The sequence below is a fragment of the Struthio camelus genome, chromosome 1 (assembly GCF_040807025.1).
Source record: "Struthio camelus isolate bStrCam1 chromosome 1, bStrCam1.hap1, whole genome shotgun sequence".
Taxonomy (NCBI): Eukaryota; Metazoa; Chordata; class Aves; order Struthioniformes; family Struthionidae; genus Struthio; species Struthio camelus.
Genome location: NC_090942.1, coordinates 200,312,333 through 200,330,993, shown reverse-complemented (window position 1 = coordinate 200,330,993; position 18,661 = coordinate 200,312,333). Strand labels below are relative to the sequence as shown.

The following is an 18,661-nucleotide window of genomic DNA, read 5'->3' as shown; positions in this document are numbered from 1 at the left end:
TACCTTACCTAGAAGCAAAATTAAGTTATTACTCAGAAGTTTTCAACGGTTGCTTCTAGGGTAACATAACAGATAGAGAAAATACTGACCTCACCTGTCCTTGAAATGGAGAATTTCAGGTTATACCTATGAGAGCAAAAGGAGAGATTGCTAGTGCCACCTCTTGGTGAGAGGGGCACAAAAATCCATTGCCATTTGCATAATCCCAAAGAAAGGCATAATGGCAAAAATAATGTGTGCTTCTAAGAAGTGCTCACCACTCTTCCACTGATCCAGAAAGCACTTGTGAACATCCTTAATTTGAAGTAAGCTGTTTGCCTTATTTAATTCATCGGGTTTCTTGTATTCTTGCAGTTAAGCATGTGCTTAAATGTTTTGTTGGTTGGCGCTGAAACCCAACTCAATGGTGGTGTTAAAGAAGGTAAATCCTATGTAAAGAGATTAACTTCAACTGAAAGTAGAGAGACTTTGGCTCCTAAATTTTCATTAGGTGCTTAAATGTCTTTGAGGTGCTGTGTTCCAAACAGGCTGATATTTGAACCCTCCACCAGTATCTTAACATTAATTCAATAGTGGATGTCAAGTGTTAATTATTAAGACTGTGTCAGGACTCATGATTTGAGAAGAGCTTTTGATAAATGAGTCAACACATGAAACAAAGTTCCAAAGAAGGCTTGAACGTGAAAGACGTTAACGAGGATCAGTTAAGCACTACATCAATATCAAGCAAGTTTGGATGATGTCATTTGTAGTTTACTCTTTTGAAATATCATCTGGAGAGAGCTGGGCACATTTGGCTTGGTGAACTGAATCTATGAGTCAACAACATATAATAAGACAGATCTGACCTTAACAATAGAAAAAGCTTTTAGATTATTTCTGTTGAATTTAAAAAAAAAAAAACTCAGAAAACAAAACACAGGCGAATCTCCTCATTGATGACAACACTAGAAAGCATGTGTGCATTACCAGATGTTCTCTACAAGACTTCTCCCATAAAATTAAAATGGAATTATTGCCTCTGAGCATTGCAATGGGTGGATAGAAATGAACTGTAAATGTAAGTATCAGTACAAAACAATGACTCTGCCCTCCGTTTTCAAATAATGATGCAGAGAACTCTACATTTTGCCTACATACTTTGCTTAAAAAATACATTGATTAAAATATACAAACTCTGCTAATTAAACAATGGCCATTTCAAGCTTAATTTCTGTAAAAGGAAATATTTAAGTGTAGTAGTAAGGGAAGACATACCAAATACAAGTAAGGAAGCTGTCCTACCTTGTTTTAGAATGGTTTTGTCTACAGGGATACCACACCCATGTGATTTTAGGCTGAGGAATACCATAAACGGTGCATGTTAGCCCTTGTTTGCTGCTCAGTAAATACAGATTGGGATCAGGGAATGATGACACAGCGTTTTCATATATCTGAGGTTTCACTGTAAAGGGTAAAAATTGGAAAAAATTAAAAGCAGCTCATTTCAAATGTATTGCATGATCCTGAAAATACTACATTCCTGCAGGGTGAGTAGTAAGAAAAATCCCAGGAGAACAAATCAAAACAGCAGGACTAAGATGAGTCAGATGAGCAGTTACTAACACATTTAAGTCATCAGGAACAAGTATGTGACCATGGAATACAGCAGCCCTTCTAATGAAAACCAGTGCCCATCCACTGATTCCAGGATGGGTCTATCACTCCATGCGTGGGGCTTGGTTTTGGGTCCATGAAAATCAATGAGAAATGTCATAACTACTTGAGCTGTGCACGATCAAGCATTCATTGAAAATCTGGCATTCACATGTTTAGGAGAAGAGTGGGAACATACTGTAAACTTACCATTTACTGTTAGAGTGACGGTAAGATTCTTAGACAAGTTCCACTGCCGTATGCTCAATATTATAGTGTAGTTTCCAGCATCTTCTTCAGCAACATCCTTGATGATTAATGAATAGTCTTTAACCATGTACCGAGCACACTTTTCAGCAGCAGGTAGCCCATCTTTTAACCTGTTAATAGAGTTCCAGAAAGCAACATTTTGACAAACAGTGCTGCTTAAACAGCCTGTTTTACTCCATTTCATGACATTTCTCAATCTTCGGTCGAGGATCAAGTTTATGGTCTGAGATTCTGTTTACCAGAAGATTATCCTTCACTTACAGATAAGATGATTGCTAATATTTATAAAGTACTTCGAAGAATACTATTCTATACGTTAACATTGATAGGGATCTGATAGTGTAGTGAACTCTCTAGTGTTTGAGAGTTAATCAAAATTGCAGCTCTGTCTCTGAAGATTTCAGTTTGCCATGTTTGTGTCTCCATTTAGTCTACAAGATAAACATTCTGGGTAAAAGTCGTTCGTGCAAATAAAGTTTGCATCATCTAATAGTAACTGTTTCTTCTTTATGACTTCAGACTACATCCCAGGACAAAGTATTATAGTAGCCTAAGCACAGCTGTGATTTTAGGAAGAGGAAGAGTAAGTAGATTAGATAAACATTTAAGAATCAGATATCCTGCTATCAAGTGGATGTTTTTAAAGATAACAGAAAATCAACACAGAAAGTACTAGGTGTTGCTCACACACAGATTCCTGAATAAGCAGATTTTTTTTTCCATGTCTAAAATACGGCATGAAGCACATTTCAATAGCTTGCTATATGAAGACTGGCATGGTATCAGTAGAAGAGTGCAATAGAGTTTCAATATGATAATAGACTTAATTAAATTGATTCCATGTTTTAGTAAATATTTGCAAGAAAGTCTTACAGTCCTTACAAAAGCACTGAAAATTTGGTCTAAGGACTATGGACAGTGTTACCCTGTATCTGCATTTCAAGAATCACAGAATGGTTGGGGTTGGAAGGTACCTCTGGAGATCATCTGGTTCAACCACCTGCTCAAAGTAGGATCACCTAGAGCAGGTTACTCAGGGCTGTGTCAAGTCAGACTTTGAATATCTCCAAGGATGGAGACTCTCTACAACCTCTCTAGGCAACCTGTTCTGGTGTTTGACCATCCTCACAGTAAAAAACAGAATACCAAACCATAACAAAACAAAAAACCCTTATGTATAGTTGGAATTTTCTGCATTTCAGAAGTTTTGGAGCTGTATGAGTAGTCAAGAAGCCCAAACATTAACGGAATGGAAAATACTGTATGAATGGTGAATATCAGCTCCACTTTCTCCGTCTAATTTTCCATGTGGAGCTGTAAATGCAAAGGAGAGAGTAAAACAAAACAAAATGTTTGGAGCAAAAATAAATTCTGTCTGGGAGTAATGTGAACTCTAGCTGTTCATGTGTGTTTGGTTTGTTTTCTTAATCAGTCTTGTCACACACCCTTTGTTAAAGTGCAATGAATTGAGCAAGAACTATTGCTATTTAAAATGATTTAAACAACAAAAAAGCCTTGAGATCATGAATAGATAACATTGTTTTATATAAAGGTGCTTGAGCTAATACAAAAAACTGTTTAAAAGTTTCCTTAATGTAGTATTTGAGCCAAAGTGAAAGCTCCAGTCCCTCAAATCCGTGGATCGCCATATAATAAAGCCAGCTTCCATTGCTTTTGTAGAAGTACACAGCTGTATGGTTCAACTCTGTCACTTTAAGGAAAGCTTTCTTTTCTCTCACTGTCTAAAATATAAGTTCAGGTCTCATATATGAGTCTGAGTGAACCTGAGTGCATCACTTCAGAGCAGTAGATTTAACTGAATGGTGTCCATTGATTGCAATAGGAAACAGGTATCTAACGTATTTGAGGATCGGAGTTTTAAACAATCTGGGCTTCCTCTTTCCTTTTGCAAAATGGAAATAATATTTTCATAAATTATTAAAATTCAGGAAGACCCTGAAAGGTCCAGTAAAACTGTACAATATTAATGCCAGTTGGTGTCAGTTGAGGGATCTCATTTGAGTATTTTACCAAGGTATTATTTTTCTTCTAAGAAGAGGCCCTGTGTGGAATTATATGTGGAAGTAACTGTTATCCTACCATAAAACCTCTGGTGAGGGAAATGCCTTCACTTTCACCGACAAACGATAGGATTTTCTTCCAGCTACAGCCTCCAGCGCAGTTTTTCTTCGATGTTTCAAATTAATGAACATTTTATCTTAAAGAAACGGAAAAAAAAAGAGAGCGTACCTATATTACTGATTTTCAGCCTGCAAAAAGAGTTGCTATACTAAAAGAACAGGCATGTAAGTAAAAATGGTCTTTAACAATGTTGGTGGTCACACAACACCAAGAATAAAACCAAAATTCTTAGAGATCTATAAAATGTAGAAGTTTACCACAAGTAAACAGGAAATTAAGATACAGCTCCCAGGCCATGGACCTGCCTGCAGAAGGTACACTCTAGCCAAATGCACAGTTTGTTTCAGTCCAAAAAAAAAGCACTGGTTTCAACACAAGTGCATCTACTTGAGATAAGCTGGTCCATAGTGCAGGAGAAGCTGAACTAGAGGAACAGATGACCCCTTCACCCTTAAAAGGCAAGAATCAATGAACATTTCAAAATAAAATATTCTGCTAGAGAGGATTTGAGTGATCTTCAGAGAGCCAGCGAAGGGAAGGACAGAAACTTTCTTTATCATTGATGAACAGCTGTTTCATCAAACAGACAAATCTTCATCACTTCACTGGAACAATCTCAGCCTGCTGGAATTTAGGCTTTTCCAGTTGGACTGCCCCATAAACTTGCTGGCAAGTTGTCTGGTTTCATTAGAGGCAATACAACGCAATATTTTTATAATACATTGGCAAAACTTTTTTCCCAAAAAGCACTTACACAAAGTAAAAATATTCAAAATTTGTTTGAGTGTCCTTTGGTAGTACCCACTGTGCAATATTTAATCATATTATGGACTGTACATAGATTTTTGATATCCATCAAATAAGTGCAATATTTAGTTGCATTTACAGCATACATTGAAACTAACATGCACAAGATAACTCAGCAGTTGAATTCCAAGTCAGTTAAACCTAAAGATACAATCTCACTCTTACTAATATGGATATCCCATAGGCTAATGTATCCGTGAGAATAAGGGTTTATTCATTACTTTCAACAGTTCCAGCTTCTTTGATTTTAAATTTAATTATAAAATCAAGTTCTGATGGCTTCAGGCTTTATTTATTTGAGAATGTAAGAAGTGGATATCATGATTCATCCTGTGCTCTGAGTGACTTACTTAGACTAAGATTAAAATAGAGAAAATGAACGGAAAGACTCCCAGTGAGTACTGTCATCTGGTGCTTAGTGCACACTTCAAGATGGGAGAAAGAAGGTAGGCTTCACCAAACACCTGGAAAAAAAATCAAGATTCTGACCACGGGTCATCCATCGTAGGGGAAACCTACCACCTGCTTTTTACCATTAATACCAATGAAGCTCCAAGGATCCTGGGTCATCCTAATTGCAGCAGAATGCCACGAAGAATGTAGCTTCTCATGGAGTCCCAATGCACATAAGCTTGAAATCATACCAGGAATCTCCAGATCTTATGGACTTCCGGATCCAGAAGCCCAAGCAGCCCAAGCAGACCACAGAGAACTAACTAGTTTAAGTCTCCCACTGCAAAACCACATTACTGGGTTGCACTATCTTGTGCTTGTTTCAGTTTTTGAATAGTCTAGCGGGTATGCGCTCTGTGTAGAGTACGTGTATCTATTTCTTCATGTTTCACACTGAACAGTAATGAACAAACAATGGGAAAGTTCATTCATTTGTTCCTCGAAACGTTTGTTCACTCAAACTAAGAAACAAGGGATGAATACTGCAGAAGAGAAACTGGAATTCTTCTATTTAAATTAAGCTTGTATATTTTTATTTGGAAACTATGGTTTAACTTACTGCTACTGTCAGAACTGACTTGAGTACAGGGTCATCACAGTACTTAGCAGACAAAAGTGATCTAACTGTTCATTAACAAGTCTACTGCCAACAAGAAAAAGCAATCCTAGAACAAAAGACGCATATTCTCTGTGGCCTCCCACCTTTTTGTACCCAAGACTACTATGCTATAAATTCACATGCACTCTGTGTCAAGATTTAAAGATATTGTATGACTGAATTTCACATGTGAGCATTCAATATTCTACAAATACACAATATTTCTTACCATAAACAAGGACTGTTGTGTTAACAGATTTGATTGATGGCCCACTCTTCACATGGCAGGTATACTGGCCTTTATCAATGTCACGCACTCTGTCAACAATGAGAATACTGTAAAAAATATTGGCTTCTGTATTCTTCTGGTCAATACGCTGGGTTATAGAACCTCTCTTCCTTGCCTTTAAAAACAAAAACAAACAAGAAAGACTTCAGTCAAATCAATTATAATGATCATTAAGATTTTCCTTTTACTCTACTGCCTCCAACCCTTAAAAAAATCCAGATCCCATTGTAAGTGCATACATGCAAAAGATGTCTAACATCTCCAAAGGGTCAAAAATAAAAATTAGAAGTAATGTTCTATATGGCAATTCACTCTTATTTTCATTCAAGTTGCAATAACATCCAAACTAGTTCTTCCCACATGAAGATCATCCCTTCTGTATGGTCTGTCATACCAACACGCTCAGCCGCCCCGTTCCTCCAGTTCCAGCATTGCTTAAAAAACCCCAGAGCCAATGTGTCTAGAGAAACACATAGTTTGGGGCCTGGATTCAGTGTCCGTAGGCAGCAGACGTGTAGAAGATGAGGGCATTAACACAAGAAGGGGAGAATTCTGGAAACGCTATTGACGGAAAAGTGACTAGATTTGGCAAGAGAATAACAGGGTGGAACTGAAGATAATGTGAGTCTGAGGAGTTATTTCCTGCAACTCCCCCTCAGCCTTTGGCCTCAAAGTTTATTTAACCCAGGACATTGTTGTTGTGTTATAAACACTGAGCACCCGTCAGTTGCCATCCAAATAAAAACAAAGTAGAATTTCACAAGTGTGGTGATAAGCTAGGGCTTGGTAAGGCAATAATAACCAAAAATAATATATTTGGAGAATTTATTGTTGCTAAGTTGTTTGTTTCTGAGGTGAAAAAAGTCCCAGGGAAAATGGCTACAGTATACAAGAAGTGATTGCATTAATCTTTCCTATATAATGTAATCATAATTTCAGCTTGTGATTAGGCACAATGAGTGACATAATAAATGATCTCAACTTGAATCACCAGCATAAATCAAACTGACATGAAAGGAATGGGAGTTGTAAATCCTAAACTAATGTCAAATTTCTTATCGGCTTTACACGGACTCCCTGGCAGTTATTCTATAAGCGACAAATATTTATGAGGATGCTCTCAATGTGGGGGGAGGAGAAGCACATTCGAGATCATTCCTGTAGTTGTCAAAACAAGAGAATTGTTCATGTGACACTTAACAAATGAGATTTTGGCTAGCTAAATCAAAATATCTTTTCTAAACATGCTTGAGTCAGGTGCCTGACTGTCTGCCAGTCTTTCAAATGAATGTGCTGAGAAAGACAGCTTCACTGAAAACTTTTTTGTCATAAGAGAGAGCTCCTGCCTGGGCCCGGGTGATAAATTTCCTATTGTTTCACCAGGTCGCAAAGAAGCTCCTAAGGATGAATCAAGTCTAATGTTCAGTCGTGATTATGCAGTATACCAGAATTCATTGTGTAAATGTGTTTACTTGTTCAGTTAAGCACACCAAAAAAAAAAAAAAAAAAAGAAGACATAAAAAGATATGTCAGCAAGGGTCACAACAGTGGAATGCAAACCATGGCAAGCATTTAGAGGAAAAATTCCTCCTGGGATGGTCGATACAGCATAATGGACAGGAAAACCCCCATGATTTCTTCATTTCAACCCCAGCACTCACCTCCCCGGGATAGCTCCACGTCATCTGCACTCTCGTGTTCCAGGCTGCAGTGACAGTGCAATTAATTGCCAGGCTGTCTCCTTTGAGCAACTTGACTAGACGCGGGGTGCTTAACTGGACATCAAAAATTGTGTTGGCTGCATGGCATGAAGAGAAATTAAAATGAGTAACTTTACAGCAACAAAGTACTTTCAGGTAGACACTGACTGGTGAATGCTACTCACTTTCTCGGTGAGTTAGATACTTCGTGCTATACTTGTGTCCACCAAGAGTTGTCTCGCAGCTCAGGAGCCCTATGAATTTGTACGTTGCCTTAGGTATCCTGAAACCTTTCATGTTGTCCCAGATTATTGTCTTGCCATCAGGAATTAGGGTTTCTGGTGGAATCTGAAATTGCAAATATATATTACAAAAATAACTTATCTTCATGCCACTCTCTAATCAAAACAGCCTAATAAAAAGGAACAAAAAAAATACAAAAAATGCCAATCAAAGTAGAAAGGATGACATTTAATTATGCAGATTTTTCAAGTCACGTTTTATCACAAAATAGAAGAAAAATTTGGATGAAGAATGTGAATGTTTTATTTATTTCCAAGATTTCATTATTTATAACAGGATGTAATTTATGACACAATAGATTGACACTATCATTAGTCTCAGTGCTTAGGCTGCTATTCCACTGGCTCCCAGCTGGCAGCTAAAATGCTCGTCTCAGAGGACCTTTGCAATTAAGTATCCTGGTGTTACCACTGAGACACAAATACACATTTTCCAATGGAGGTGACAAATGGACTTGATTTGCTGTCTTTCTGTGTCTTTATCAGTTCCTGCCTAAACTCAGTTTGATGCTTCTCATGTTTATGTTGTCTAAAGAACTAGACTTTTAAAAAAAAAAAAGGAAAGGACATGAACACTTGTTCTAAAGCCGACAGATCACAGTGCATACATATCTTAAAGTCATTACATTTGATGTGAAACACAAATTTTTAGTCCACAAAGCTTCCTTGGGCACTTTTATTGAGAACTACATATCAACCTGAATGAAGAAAGTTACACCGACTAGAGATTTTGAAAAGATGCTTGAAACACTCTATATACACCACATTTCCAGAGGAAAAGTATTCAGCATGTTTTAAAATTTTGGCACTTCTGGGTCCCTCTGAAGTTGAGGACCCAACCAGTAACCAGTGCAAAGCTGTCAGATGTTTTTAAAACTTAAGACCTGAAATCCAACACAGATTAACATATTGCTTTGTGAGATCAAGCATTCCACTTTGTCAACAGTACAAGTGATATTTTACTTAAGCATCCTTTGGGTTTTAAGCCAATTTTAATGATATATTAAAAAGCCTGAAAAGGCAAAGTATGACATATGCTTTGATGTTCAGGTAAGACCTCTTGTTTTCACATCAGTCCTCTTTTGTTCTTATGCAGCCTTATTAATGTAACAAATGCCACCATTTGGATAGCATGGAGATCAGCAAAAGGCCACGAATATGAAGCCTGGCTGTGACTCTGCTTTTGTAAAAATTTTTTATAGTGAAAGCAGCATATTTTTTAAGACTGTGTATAGCAGAGCTTGGGTGAATTAGTGCCCTAAGCAAAGCACGTTTGTATGCACTCCCACACCTGGGCCAGCTAAACCTCTTGCACCTCATCACCCCTTTCTCTCTGTGCTCCCAGCCCTGCTACATTCCCTTCATCTCTTTCTTCTCCTTTCTTGTAGCAGAGAGCTTGTATGCTGGCCAACCCTCTCTTTCCTACCGGCAAGCCATTACGAGCAGTTGCCAGTGCCTGGGAAGACTGCCCAGCACCTTCCTGCATGGCACGCCTTCTCTCCAAAACGCGACACCCTGGACTCTGCCTGTGCCACGCACGCTGAGGACTGCCCTTGAGATCACCTCCACTCATCTCACACCATTTCCTCCGACAGAAACGCATGATGAATCAAATGAACAATAATTACAGTGAGCACAAAAGTGTTGCAGAATTCCTTATCTTTACAACAGCTGATAAGAAGCTATAATAAGCATGCAAATCACAGGGGAGGTGTGTGTTTCACACACAAGTAAAGTCCATTACATTATAGCTGGCTGGCTGGCTACCATTCAACCATATCTTGCGCTTTAAGAGCTCTATTGCCATTCCTGTTTCCAAATAAAGCAAATATCTGAGCTTTGTTTAGCCAGTTCGTAGTTATGCTTTCAAGACTTTCAGCTGGATTTGTCTTCTGCTGTTTTGGTGAAAACCAAACTATTTCAGTAGAGGTTGAAAACATCTACGGGTTTTCATATGCACCACAAAGAGAAAGTCAAGTCAGAGCCTCCACAGACTGACGTTTCCAGGGAAGGCACTCACTTCACATTAATTAGTTAATCAATCAATTAATGAATTTGTATTAGCCTCACCTCAGAAATGGGAAAGTAACCAGAGCAACCAAGAAGTGTCTGGATCTTGGAAATACAGTGCTTACAAAGATTATCTCATTTTGCGGCATTGAAATATAGTCAGTTGTTTGTACATCCAAAAGGCCCATCTGCCCTGGAGGCAAATCCTTAGATGCACAGTTTACCCACCTGACACCGCTGAAAACAGAGATGTGAATGATGATGCACAAAAAAGCAGAAATAGACACATTTTGGTTACTGTTAAGGAAAACTTTAGAAAACTGAAGACTATGACTAGCAAAAGATACCCTGTGACATCTGGTTACATCAGTGGAAGAAAGACCAAGATACCGCAACAAGCCCCTTCAGAGGGTAGAAATATCAGGATTTTCTCACAGAAGAGAGCAAGTGCAACAGCTTGCTCTCACCCCTATGGCCCTTCACAGCTCTACCCTCCCCTCCTTAATTGACTTTTCTTCTTATCTGGCCCTCTGCCATGCTGCTGTCCTCTGCCAGCTCCACTGATTCAGGTGGCCTGTCTCCCACTCTTGGAGAAGCACAGTTTCTTTGCTCTGCCCTAAACAGAGAGACCCTGGCTTCAGGTCACCCCAGAGCATGGAGTTGTTATTATGATGATTGCTGTGTGGATGGTATAGATCAGAGGATCCCCGAATCAGACAGTAATTTAGGCTGGAAGGGATCTCCAGAGGTCCTCTGGCCCAGCCACTCACTCAAACAGGGTCAACATAGTTCAGGTCATTCAGGCTCCTGTCAAAAACTTGGCCACTTGGGCATCACAAAGAGAAGTAAAAAACCTATAAAAGAACACTGTACTGAAACAGGTTGATTTCCACCAAAACAGCAGAGGATAAATCCAGCTGAAACAACAGATTACCTATAGGTACCAGCACATGCTCAAGGCATTCAAAGAAGGCATTTGTTGTGATGGCTGCAGTAAACAAGGAATTTGCTCTCTACATACTTATCTGCATGAGCCACATCACTGTGGCACCCAACTGAGTCTTGGCCTTTTACCTTATTTGCACTTTGTTTCAAATTAGACTTCAGTTTCTTTTGGTATAGGCTGTGCCTCCTCCTTTGCTCAGCACCAACCAACTGAACCTTTTTGGTACCAAGTGGCATTAACACAGTACTATCACAAGGTTTTGGGTATATACGTATGGTCAAGAGTACACAGTCAAGGTAGGGTTCCCCACGTCTCCAAAGGCAGATTATATTGGAAAGAGCCAGCTGAAAATATAGTAAAAATGTGCATTAGAGTTTTGTATGCTCATCTTTTCTTATATTTCTCCCCTTCCACCAATTTGGGAAGGATGATGAAGCATTATTAAGAATTCAGACAGTTCAGGTGTGTAACCCTCTCAACATCCCTGAGTTTTTTTCTTTTTAGTCCCTTTATTTTATACTGAAACTTATTTGCTTCTATTCCTATAAAGGTCATTGCTGAATTTTGGCACAGAATCCAAAAGAAGATCAAATAAAGGGATCAAACCATCGTACCAAAAAAAAGATGATGATTTCTCAATTGGGCAAGACAGAAGCAAATGAAGAAGCAAGGGAAGTGCATACTTTAGTTGTAATAAAGTTTATCTTCTCTTAAGGATCTTGAATAAAGCTGCCAAAACAATATTGATGAGGATGACAGTTTTAGGAACTCCGGATATTTATCTATTAAGCAATAGATCAAAACTATCAATTAATTTCACAGGCCATCAAATGATGAGTAAGTGCACTGCACCAACTGCTGCAGAAATAGGTTATATTTGGACCTGAAGGTTGGAGTTGAAATGGGAATGAAAATCTCCATCCCTGTTTTCAGTTCCCTGTTTTATTAGCCTCTTGATTTTTAAGGCTCCTCCTATGCTGTGCGTAGATTGACATTCTATATAGCGCAATTTGTACAGATATTCAGCCAGAGCAACACAACATCACAGAAGGATCGACTAAAGTAAAGATACAGTTTTAGTAATAAAATCATTTGTGGATAATAAACCTTCCTGATACTGGTCTACTAAAACTAAAAAGTGGCACTACATAGAAACAAAATGCTGTAGGCGATGTTCACATGACTTCACCAATGAGTTCTTTCAGAAGGGAGAGGTTACAGAAATTATTCCATATTTTGACTTCCTGGCAATACAGAAAGCAGAGTCTAATGACTCTAATGCTGGGGGTGGTTTTCCAGCTCCAGGGGATTGCATTATGGGGACACTGACTTCTTCCCTTATTGCTAAATGGAAAACACACGATAGTTCTTTGCCAGCTCTCCAGAAGTAGTTTGCCTGCAGCTGTGAAATGCATTTAACACGTCTCTTAATTGCTCTGTGAGCAAAAAATTGCTGGAATCTTCGTACATAGGTGTCACAGCTTGATAAATAAAGTAAGCTATTATGCAACGCATTGTAGTTTACATAATTCAGGAAATTCTAGGATGGATTAGGGAACACATTTATTTTTCCTGGAATGCAAAACATATAAGCAGCCAAACTTTTCTGTTAAGCCTTTACTTCACCTCCTCTTTCTCCTTCCCAAAGTATTACATCTGGTTTTGATGGCATAAAGGCACATGCATCTTACACCACAACCCCAAGCTAAAGGCAGGCTCATATAAAACAAGAGAGTAGACGTGCCTCAATTTCCTCCAAATAAGGAGAAGAAATTAATTTTTTATAATGTTTATTAAGAGTGAAATCTGATAGGAATTTTCTCAGTTAGCAATTCAATATGCTGAGATTTCAGAGGCATTTCAGAGACTTTTAACACTGCAATGCCCAAATAAGATCCTACTTTACAATGTAGACCATATAAAGAGCCAAACATCATTTACTTTTGATGCTACAGTCGCACAGTCTTGTGCAAAATATCCACCTCTGGTCCATATCTTGCTGGAGAGGGGTGTATATAAACATCCTAGATTAGAATACTTTCTCTTCTGTGCATTTAGGCTTCATTCATGTGATTTAACAGTTGGAAACCAAGAGGCAAAATTGGTACCAATATTAGCAAAGCAGGACTGTTTAAAATTTGTAAACCTCCAAATCAAGTTAAAACACAGGACCAAGTCTCTGGTTGGTGTATATTTCGCCAGTTACAGAAGAATCAAAGGCTTCCATTGATCTGGGTAAGCATCTTACAGTGGTATTGCTTCTCTGCTGCATGTCATTCTATAGAAAGACAAATTTCTTTTTCTAGTAACGATGCTGAACACTTATGCCATTATGTGCAGAACTCATTTTGTTTAGAAACAAAACATCACTGGCACTTCCACCTAATTTTTAAACCAAACAAAAGGAACTTTAAGGAAGAAGTACAATTCTCCATCTTTATACCCAGCACTTTATTACATACATATAGGTCAGTTAGATTCCTTGAGAGTTATTTATACAAGAAGGAAGGAAATGGTTTCCCACATGAAAAATGTCTAGATTTTCTAAAACTGCCCCACACCCTTAAACTGTGCACTATCTTCTCTACAAAGACAAGCCACCCCAGTCTGATGATAAATGCACTCATACGGAAAAGGAAGTAGCAAAGTTGCTAGAGGGACTGAGGTAGGATAAAGGCTTGAAAAAATGCCTTATACCACCCCAGCAGGTCTCCAGGCCCTGCACTTTCTTACTTCTAAAGAACAGGAGATGAGGAAAGGGAAGGAAGGGCAGGAAAAAAGCTGGGAGTGCATCTTTTTTCCTAAAAAAAAGTCCCTTTCTGCGCTTAAAAATCCTTTCTCAGCAAAACTTTATTGCAATGGTATGAAATGTTTAAGGTGCTTCAGAAAATTCCCATCCAGTGCAGGAGATTTCAGGAAGCTCTTTTCTCAGATATGAGACCAAGCCCCCACAGTTGCAATACTTCTAATCACACTGACACCTAGGATTTATATTTAAAAAATGCTTAATTGTTGAAATATTTCAAAACCATTAAAATAGTGTTGCAAACAAAAAAAAGTATGCAACATCCATACATAACAATAACCCTTTCAGAGTATGCTTGGATTAAGGTACCTTTTTTAAAGTAACAGCAATGTTTGGTGCTGTGACTCTGCATGGAATGATCATTTCTCTTCCCACGGTCATGTGTATTATTTTAGGTATGTCACTGTGCATCTCTACAAAAGGACTGGCTGTATCTGCAGAGGAAGGACAAAAGGAAAAGGTTAATATCTGAAATGTTAAGACAGTATATGGAAAATGTAACCATGAATGCATCCTAGAAGGAAGGAACTGATTCACTCCATCCATAATGATAGTTAGAGAGTCCTCGTATTACTCTTCTATTTACTTTTATCTAAACAAGTTCAGTACAAAATTATGGAGTGTTTAAAAATATATTTGTGACTTGTTTATTATCAATAGCAGTTCTTTGATATCTCCTTCAAGATATAGGGGAGTTAAAGTACATTTTTCCCATTACAGCATCATTTCTACTGCTGGGAGTAAAGCAGTTTCTTGTTACAGGGCTTTTCTATTTTATTATCACCAGGAGAAGCAATTAGATGGGATGTGAGCTGAAATTCACTGATCAAGAAACCCCTTACATGGACATATCCCTGCTCCCTGCAAGGAAAACAATGGAAAAATTCATCTTAACTTCACCAGGAGAAGTGTTCTACCATGATTATTCAGTCACATAGTCAACTACTTACTCTCAGAATACAGACTAGCAGGAGTTAATCATTGCTCTCCTTCCCACTACCACAATACCTGCATGTCTCTTTTGTAAGTAACAAGGTAAATGAAAATGCCAGGAAAACATTTATTTCGTTCAACTCAGTAACTAAAGCTTGGCAGAGTAATTTACTGTCCCTTGAACAATCCCTTTAACAAAGGGCATTGTCATAAATAGCTTGCACTGGGAACAGGGAACATTGCTGCTGCTATTGTTTGTACCAGTTAACAAAGAGGGGCTCAAGCCACTAACTGACTCCAAATCTTCTTTGCAGGTGTTCAGATCTGAAAAGTTTAGTTTGAGTCACGGTGCAGACAGGCTACCTCAAAATTCACATAAGAGTTTGGCTTTTCAACTCTGAAAAAAAAGGAGAACATTTAGATTTTAATTCCATACTTATCTTCAGCTCCAGTGTTTTTTCAGGCAAATCCTATTATTTTCACTCAGTCAAAATCTTAAAAATAACAATGGGAATCTTTCTCAGAAAAGAAATGAGTAAAGCTAACAAGAACTAACCCTTTATACAAAATTAAATTGTAGTACTTTACTGAAATTTTCTGGTCTCAGACTTCTGCATATCTGATCTATTTTGGCTGAAGCAGTTCTTTAAATACATTGCTTTTGTTTCTCTTTCAAAAGTAGGAGCTGCACTTCCCAGTGTCATAAAACTATTCTGCCCTTAAGATCTTCTTTACTTCTTACATGCAAAAATATTTTTTATTTGAGATATTAAATAGAAAGAGAAGCAAATTCAACTCTAATTTATACTGAGGTTTGATGCAATTGTTACACAAAGTTTCTGAAATGAAAGACTATCACAATGCTTTATTTAATAATAGGTGTTAAATGTTCACTGAGATCGCAAAAGGAACTTATGAGTAATAGAGGATGCATATGTAATAAAAAATACCCTAAGGACTTGTTAGTCTAACATTTCCTTTGCAATATGATTCAAGGGAAGACCAAGAATGAACCTGTTTGTAGCATGGCGAAAAGAACCTTTTTTGTTTTTCAGGGACTGCAGCCATGGAAGAGGTCACCTGCCCTTTAACATCACCAGACAAACGGATTTACTACTCCCCAAAGACTCATTCATCCTTGTCACAAAATTAAGAGCTCTTGCCCAAAACCAGCAAGCTTTGCAAAGTAGTTTCCTGTATCATAATCTCCAGATCATTACAAGTGTGAGGAAGAGCTGCTCTGGAGATTACCGGTGCGGTCTGCAGACACAGTGTCACCACTGCCCAATGCCAATACTGAGCCGGTGGGGGTTGTGCAGCCCACATCTTACAGGATTCCTGCCCATCCGAAGGCAGGGACAGGAAATGAGCACAAAACGCCCCTTTTTTTTTTTTTTCTTCACTGGAAATGTGTGTTCACGTCTGGAGAAGTCAGTGAAGCGCTGCATAAAAGTCAACCAAACGCCCTGACTCCTCTCGGCAGGTTTCAGCCCTCAGTGGCAGCCTTCCTCAGTGCGCTCCCTCTGCAGCAGTACACCAAGGCACCGGGACATGTTGAGCCGTCTCAGTTGCCCCTGCGATTCGCGTGCAGAATTCCCATTGACATCACTGGGGACTTCCGCCATGGACCGGAGGGCAATCGATGGCTCCAAGTGCTCCAAATGTCTTCCTGCTTTTGATTAAAAGGAATACGCATCATGTTTCCTAGCACAGTTTTGTTTTCATAATGAGTGTGGAGGCTTTTCCTGATTCCCTTTGATTTTATTCTTCTTTCTTCTTAATGGCCATAAGGGGATACACTCATTACTTCAAGACCAGAATTTGGTGCAGGTTCTCCCAGCTTGGAGCAGGCAGAGCCCAGCCCACAATAACACAGGACTCAGGGTAAGCCAAAGATGTGGAGTCATTCTATTCCTCAAATAATAGCAGACCTCAGTTCATTCTTCCTCTTTTCCTCCCATCACGCCCCTATCTACTGCCAGTGGCTGCTGATACGTTTCCCCCCAGTTCCTTCCTGGGTGGAGGTAAATGCCAGCCTTCCTGGCTGAGAGCATGCCCAGAATCTCCTCACCTCCCACTGGCAGTCTTCCGGAATGAAATTTCTCTGCTCTTTTGGCCTTGTTGACTTGTTCAGTTTTATGTTCAGAAAGCTCTAGGCATAAAAGGAACATGATGGTGATCCATACCTTTTAAAGATGATGGTAAGGAACGAGTGAAGTAACAGACCATTCTGAGAGTATTTGACCAATCTTGAAAACCATGTCAGAGTTGCACATTCAGCTCCATCAGTATTTGGAGTGGAAAATCTAAGTGGTTTGACCTTTTTTTTTGAGTTTTTGTTTTTTAATTCAGAGCTGTCTGCAAGTGTAGGAGATAAAAGATGGATAGCCAGAATATTTGCATATGCTAAAGGTTACTTTAAAAGTCATTTTATTTTATTTTTTTGGTGTGCCTGGAGCTAATGACTATGTGCTAGTTTGACTGTGTTCCTTACAATAGCTCTCACTCACAGTCAACATGAAACCGCAAAGCGCATTCATGAAATCACAAAATCCATGAAGGTCACTTGGTATATTGTAAAAAACATAAATAGCAGCTTTTTATTAAGCTGGTTGGCAGCCAGATACGATCTTGATAAGAGACTTAACACAAGCAGTATTATGTCTTGTATCAGTAACCAGATTTATGGGGCTTGCACAAACAACTAAACTAGCCAACACTGAAATGCCAGATTCAGAAAAGATGATGAGATTCTTTATTTGCACACTCTTGGCTACTGTTTTTGGTTTTGGTTTTTTTTGTTTTTGTTTTAAATAATCTCAGCTATGTAAGTCAGAGTACTCACATAAACATTTGTGAGAAGAAAAGTCTCTGTAGGAAAGTTTGAGTTCCCTGAGATCTCTAGAAGTTTGTCCTCTAAAAGTCCTCCAAAATACCCACTTACGTCTGTTTTATCATGAAGGTTTTGTTGGGCAGAAGAGCCTAAACTGTTTCCTCACGTTCACATAAAACCCCATGTATGTGAACAGGACCAAACTCTATTATGATACATACCTGTAAACCTCACTAAAGTCAATGGGCCAATTGCCAAATTCCCCTTTCCTTTGCACTGATTCACCCTGTCTAAATTTAGTAATCCCGGCTGTATCAGTAGGGTTGTTCAAAATTAATTGAAGTAGAGCCTTGCTCACTGAGAGTGGACTTTATCTCACTTCTACATCTACATCTGTATCTGTCCAAAGTGCTTGTGTAGTACCTGGAGAAAAAAGGGGAATTCTGGCATGGGATTCTGCTAACCTATTTTAGACATCTGTTTTAGAACGAGAAGAATCATGCTTTAGAAAAGTTGCTTATTCAACCTGCTCACAAGTAGATGTCTGTGTTTGTAAGGAAATAAATCCTTTTCTGTATGTTTGGAAGTACAATACAAAATGATTTAAAATGATTTCTGCAAGGGCTTTCCCACCTTTGTCTCTTCTTAGCCTGTAAAATAATACTCTTCTAGTTCAAATGCTTTCTAAACCTTGAGGAAGGACAAGATTTAAGTTAATAAGCACAAAAGTCTGGGAAAAAATAGAAAGGAGGGCAATATTTTATGTCTGGAGCACATTCAAACACAAAGCATTACTAGCATAACTGTATGGCGATTTCTAGATAGGGTTTGCTTGTTTTCCTTCAGGGCAAATAGTACTATACTATCAATCGTGTAAGTCCATAACACACTTAAAACATGCTTACAATTCTTAAGGAAAAATATTCTTACCCATATT

General features: G+C 38.5%; 1 protein-coding gene across 2 annotated transcripts in view; it reads right to left on the bottom strand.

Annotated features, from left to right (window-relative positions):
* The window catches only part of FLT1 (fms related receptor tyrosine kinase 1), a 112,481-nt gene that overhangs the window by 71,167 nt on the left and 22,653 nt on the right, over positions 1–18,661 (bottom strand). For both annotated transcript variants that reach the window (XM_068930165.1, XM_068930166.1), the window contains exons 4-10: positions 14,268–14,392; positions 8,080–8,242; positions 7,856–7,992; positions 6,135–6,309; positions 4,006–4,123; positions 1,846–2,015; positions 1,285–1,444 (exon numbers count right to left, since the gene is read on the bottom strand). In XM_068930165.1, coding sequence (XP_068786266.1) covers positions 1,285–1,444; positions 1,846–2,015; positions 4,006–4,123; positions 6,135–6,309; positions 7,856–7,992; positions 8,080–8,242; positions 14,268–14,392 — 1,048 coding nt within the window. The remainder of the gene's footprint in view (positions 1–1,284; positions 1,445–1,845; positions 2,016–4,005; positions 4,124–6,134; positions 6,310–7,855; positions 7,993–8,079; positions 8,243–14,267; positions 14,393–18,661) is intronic.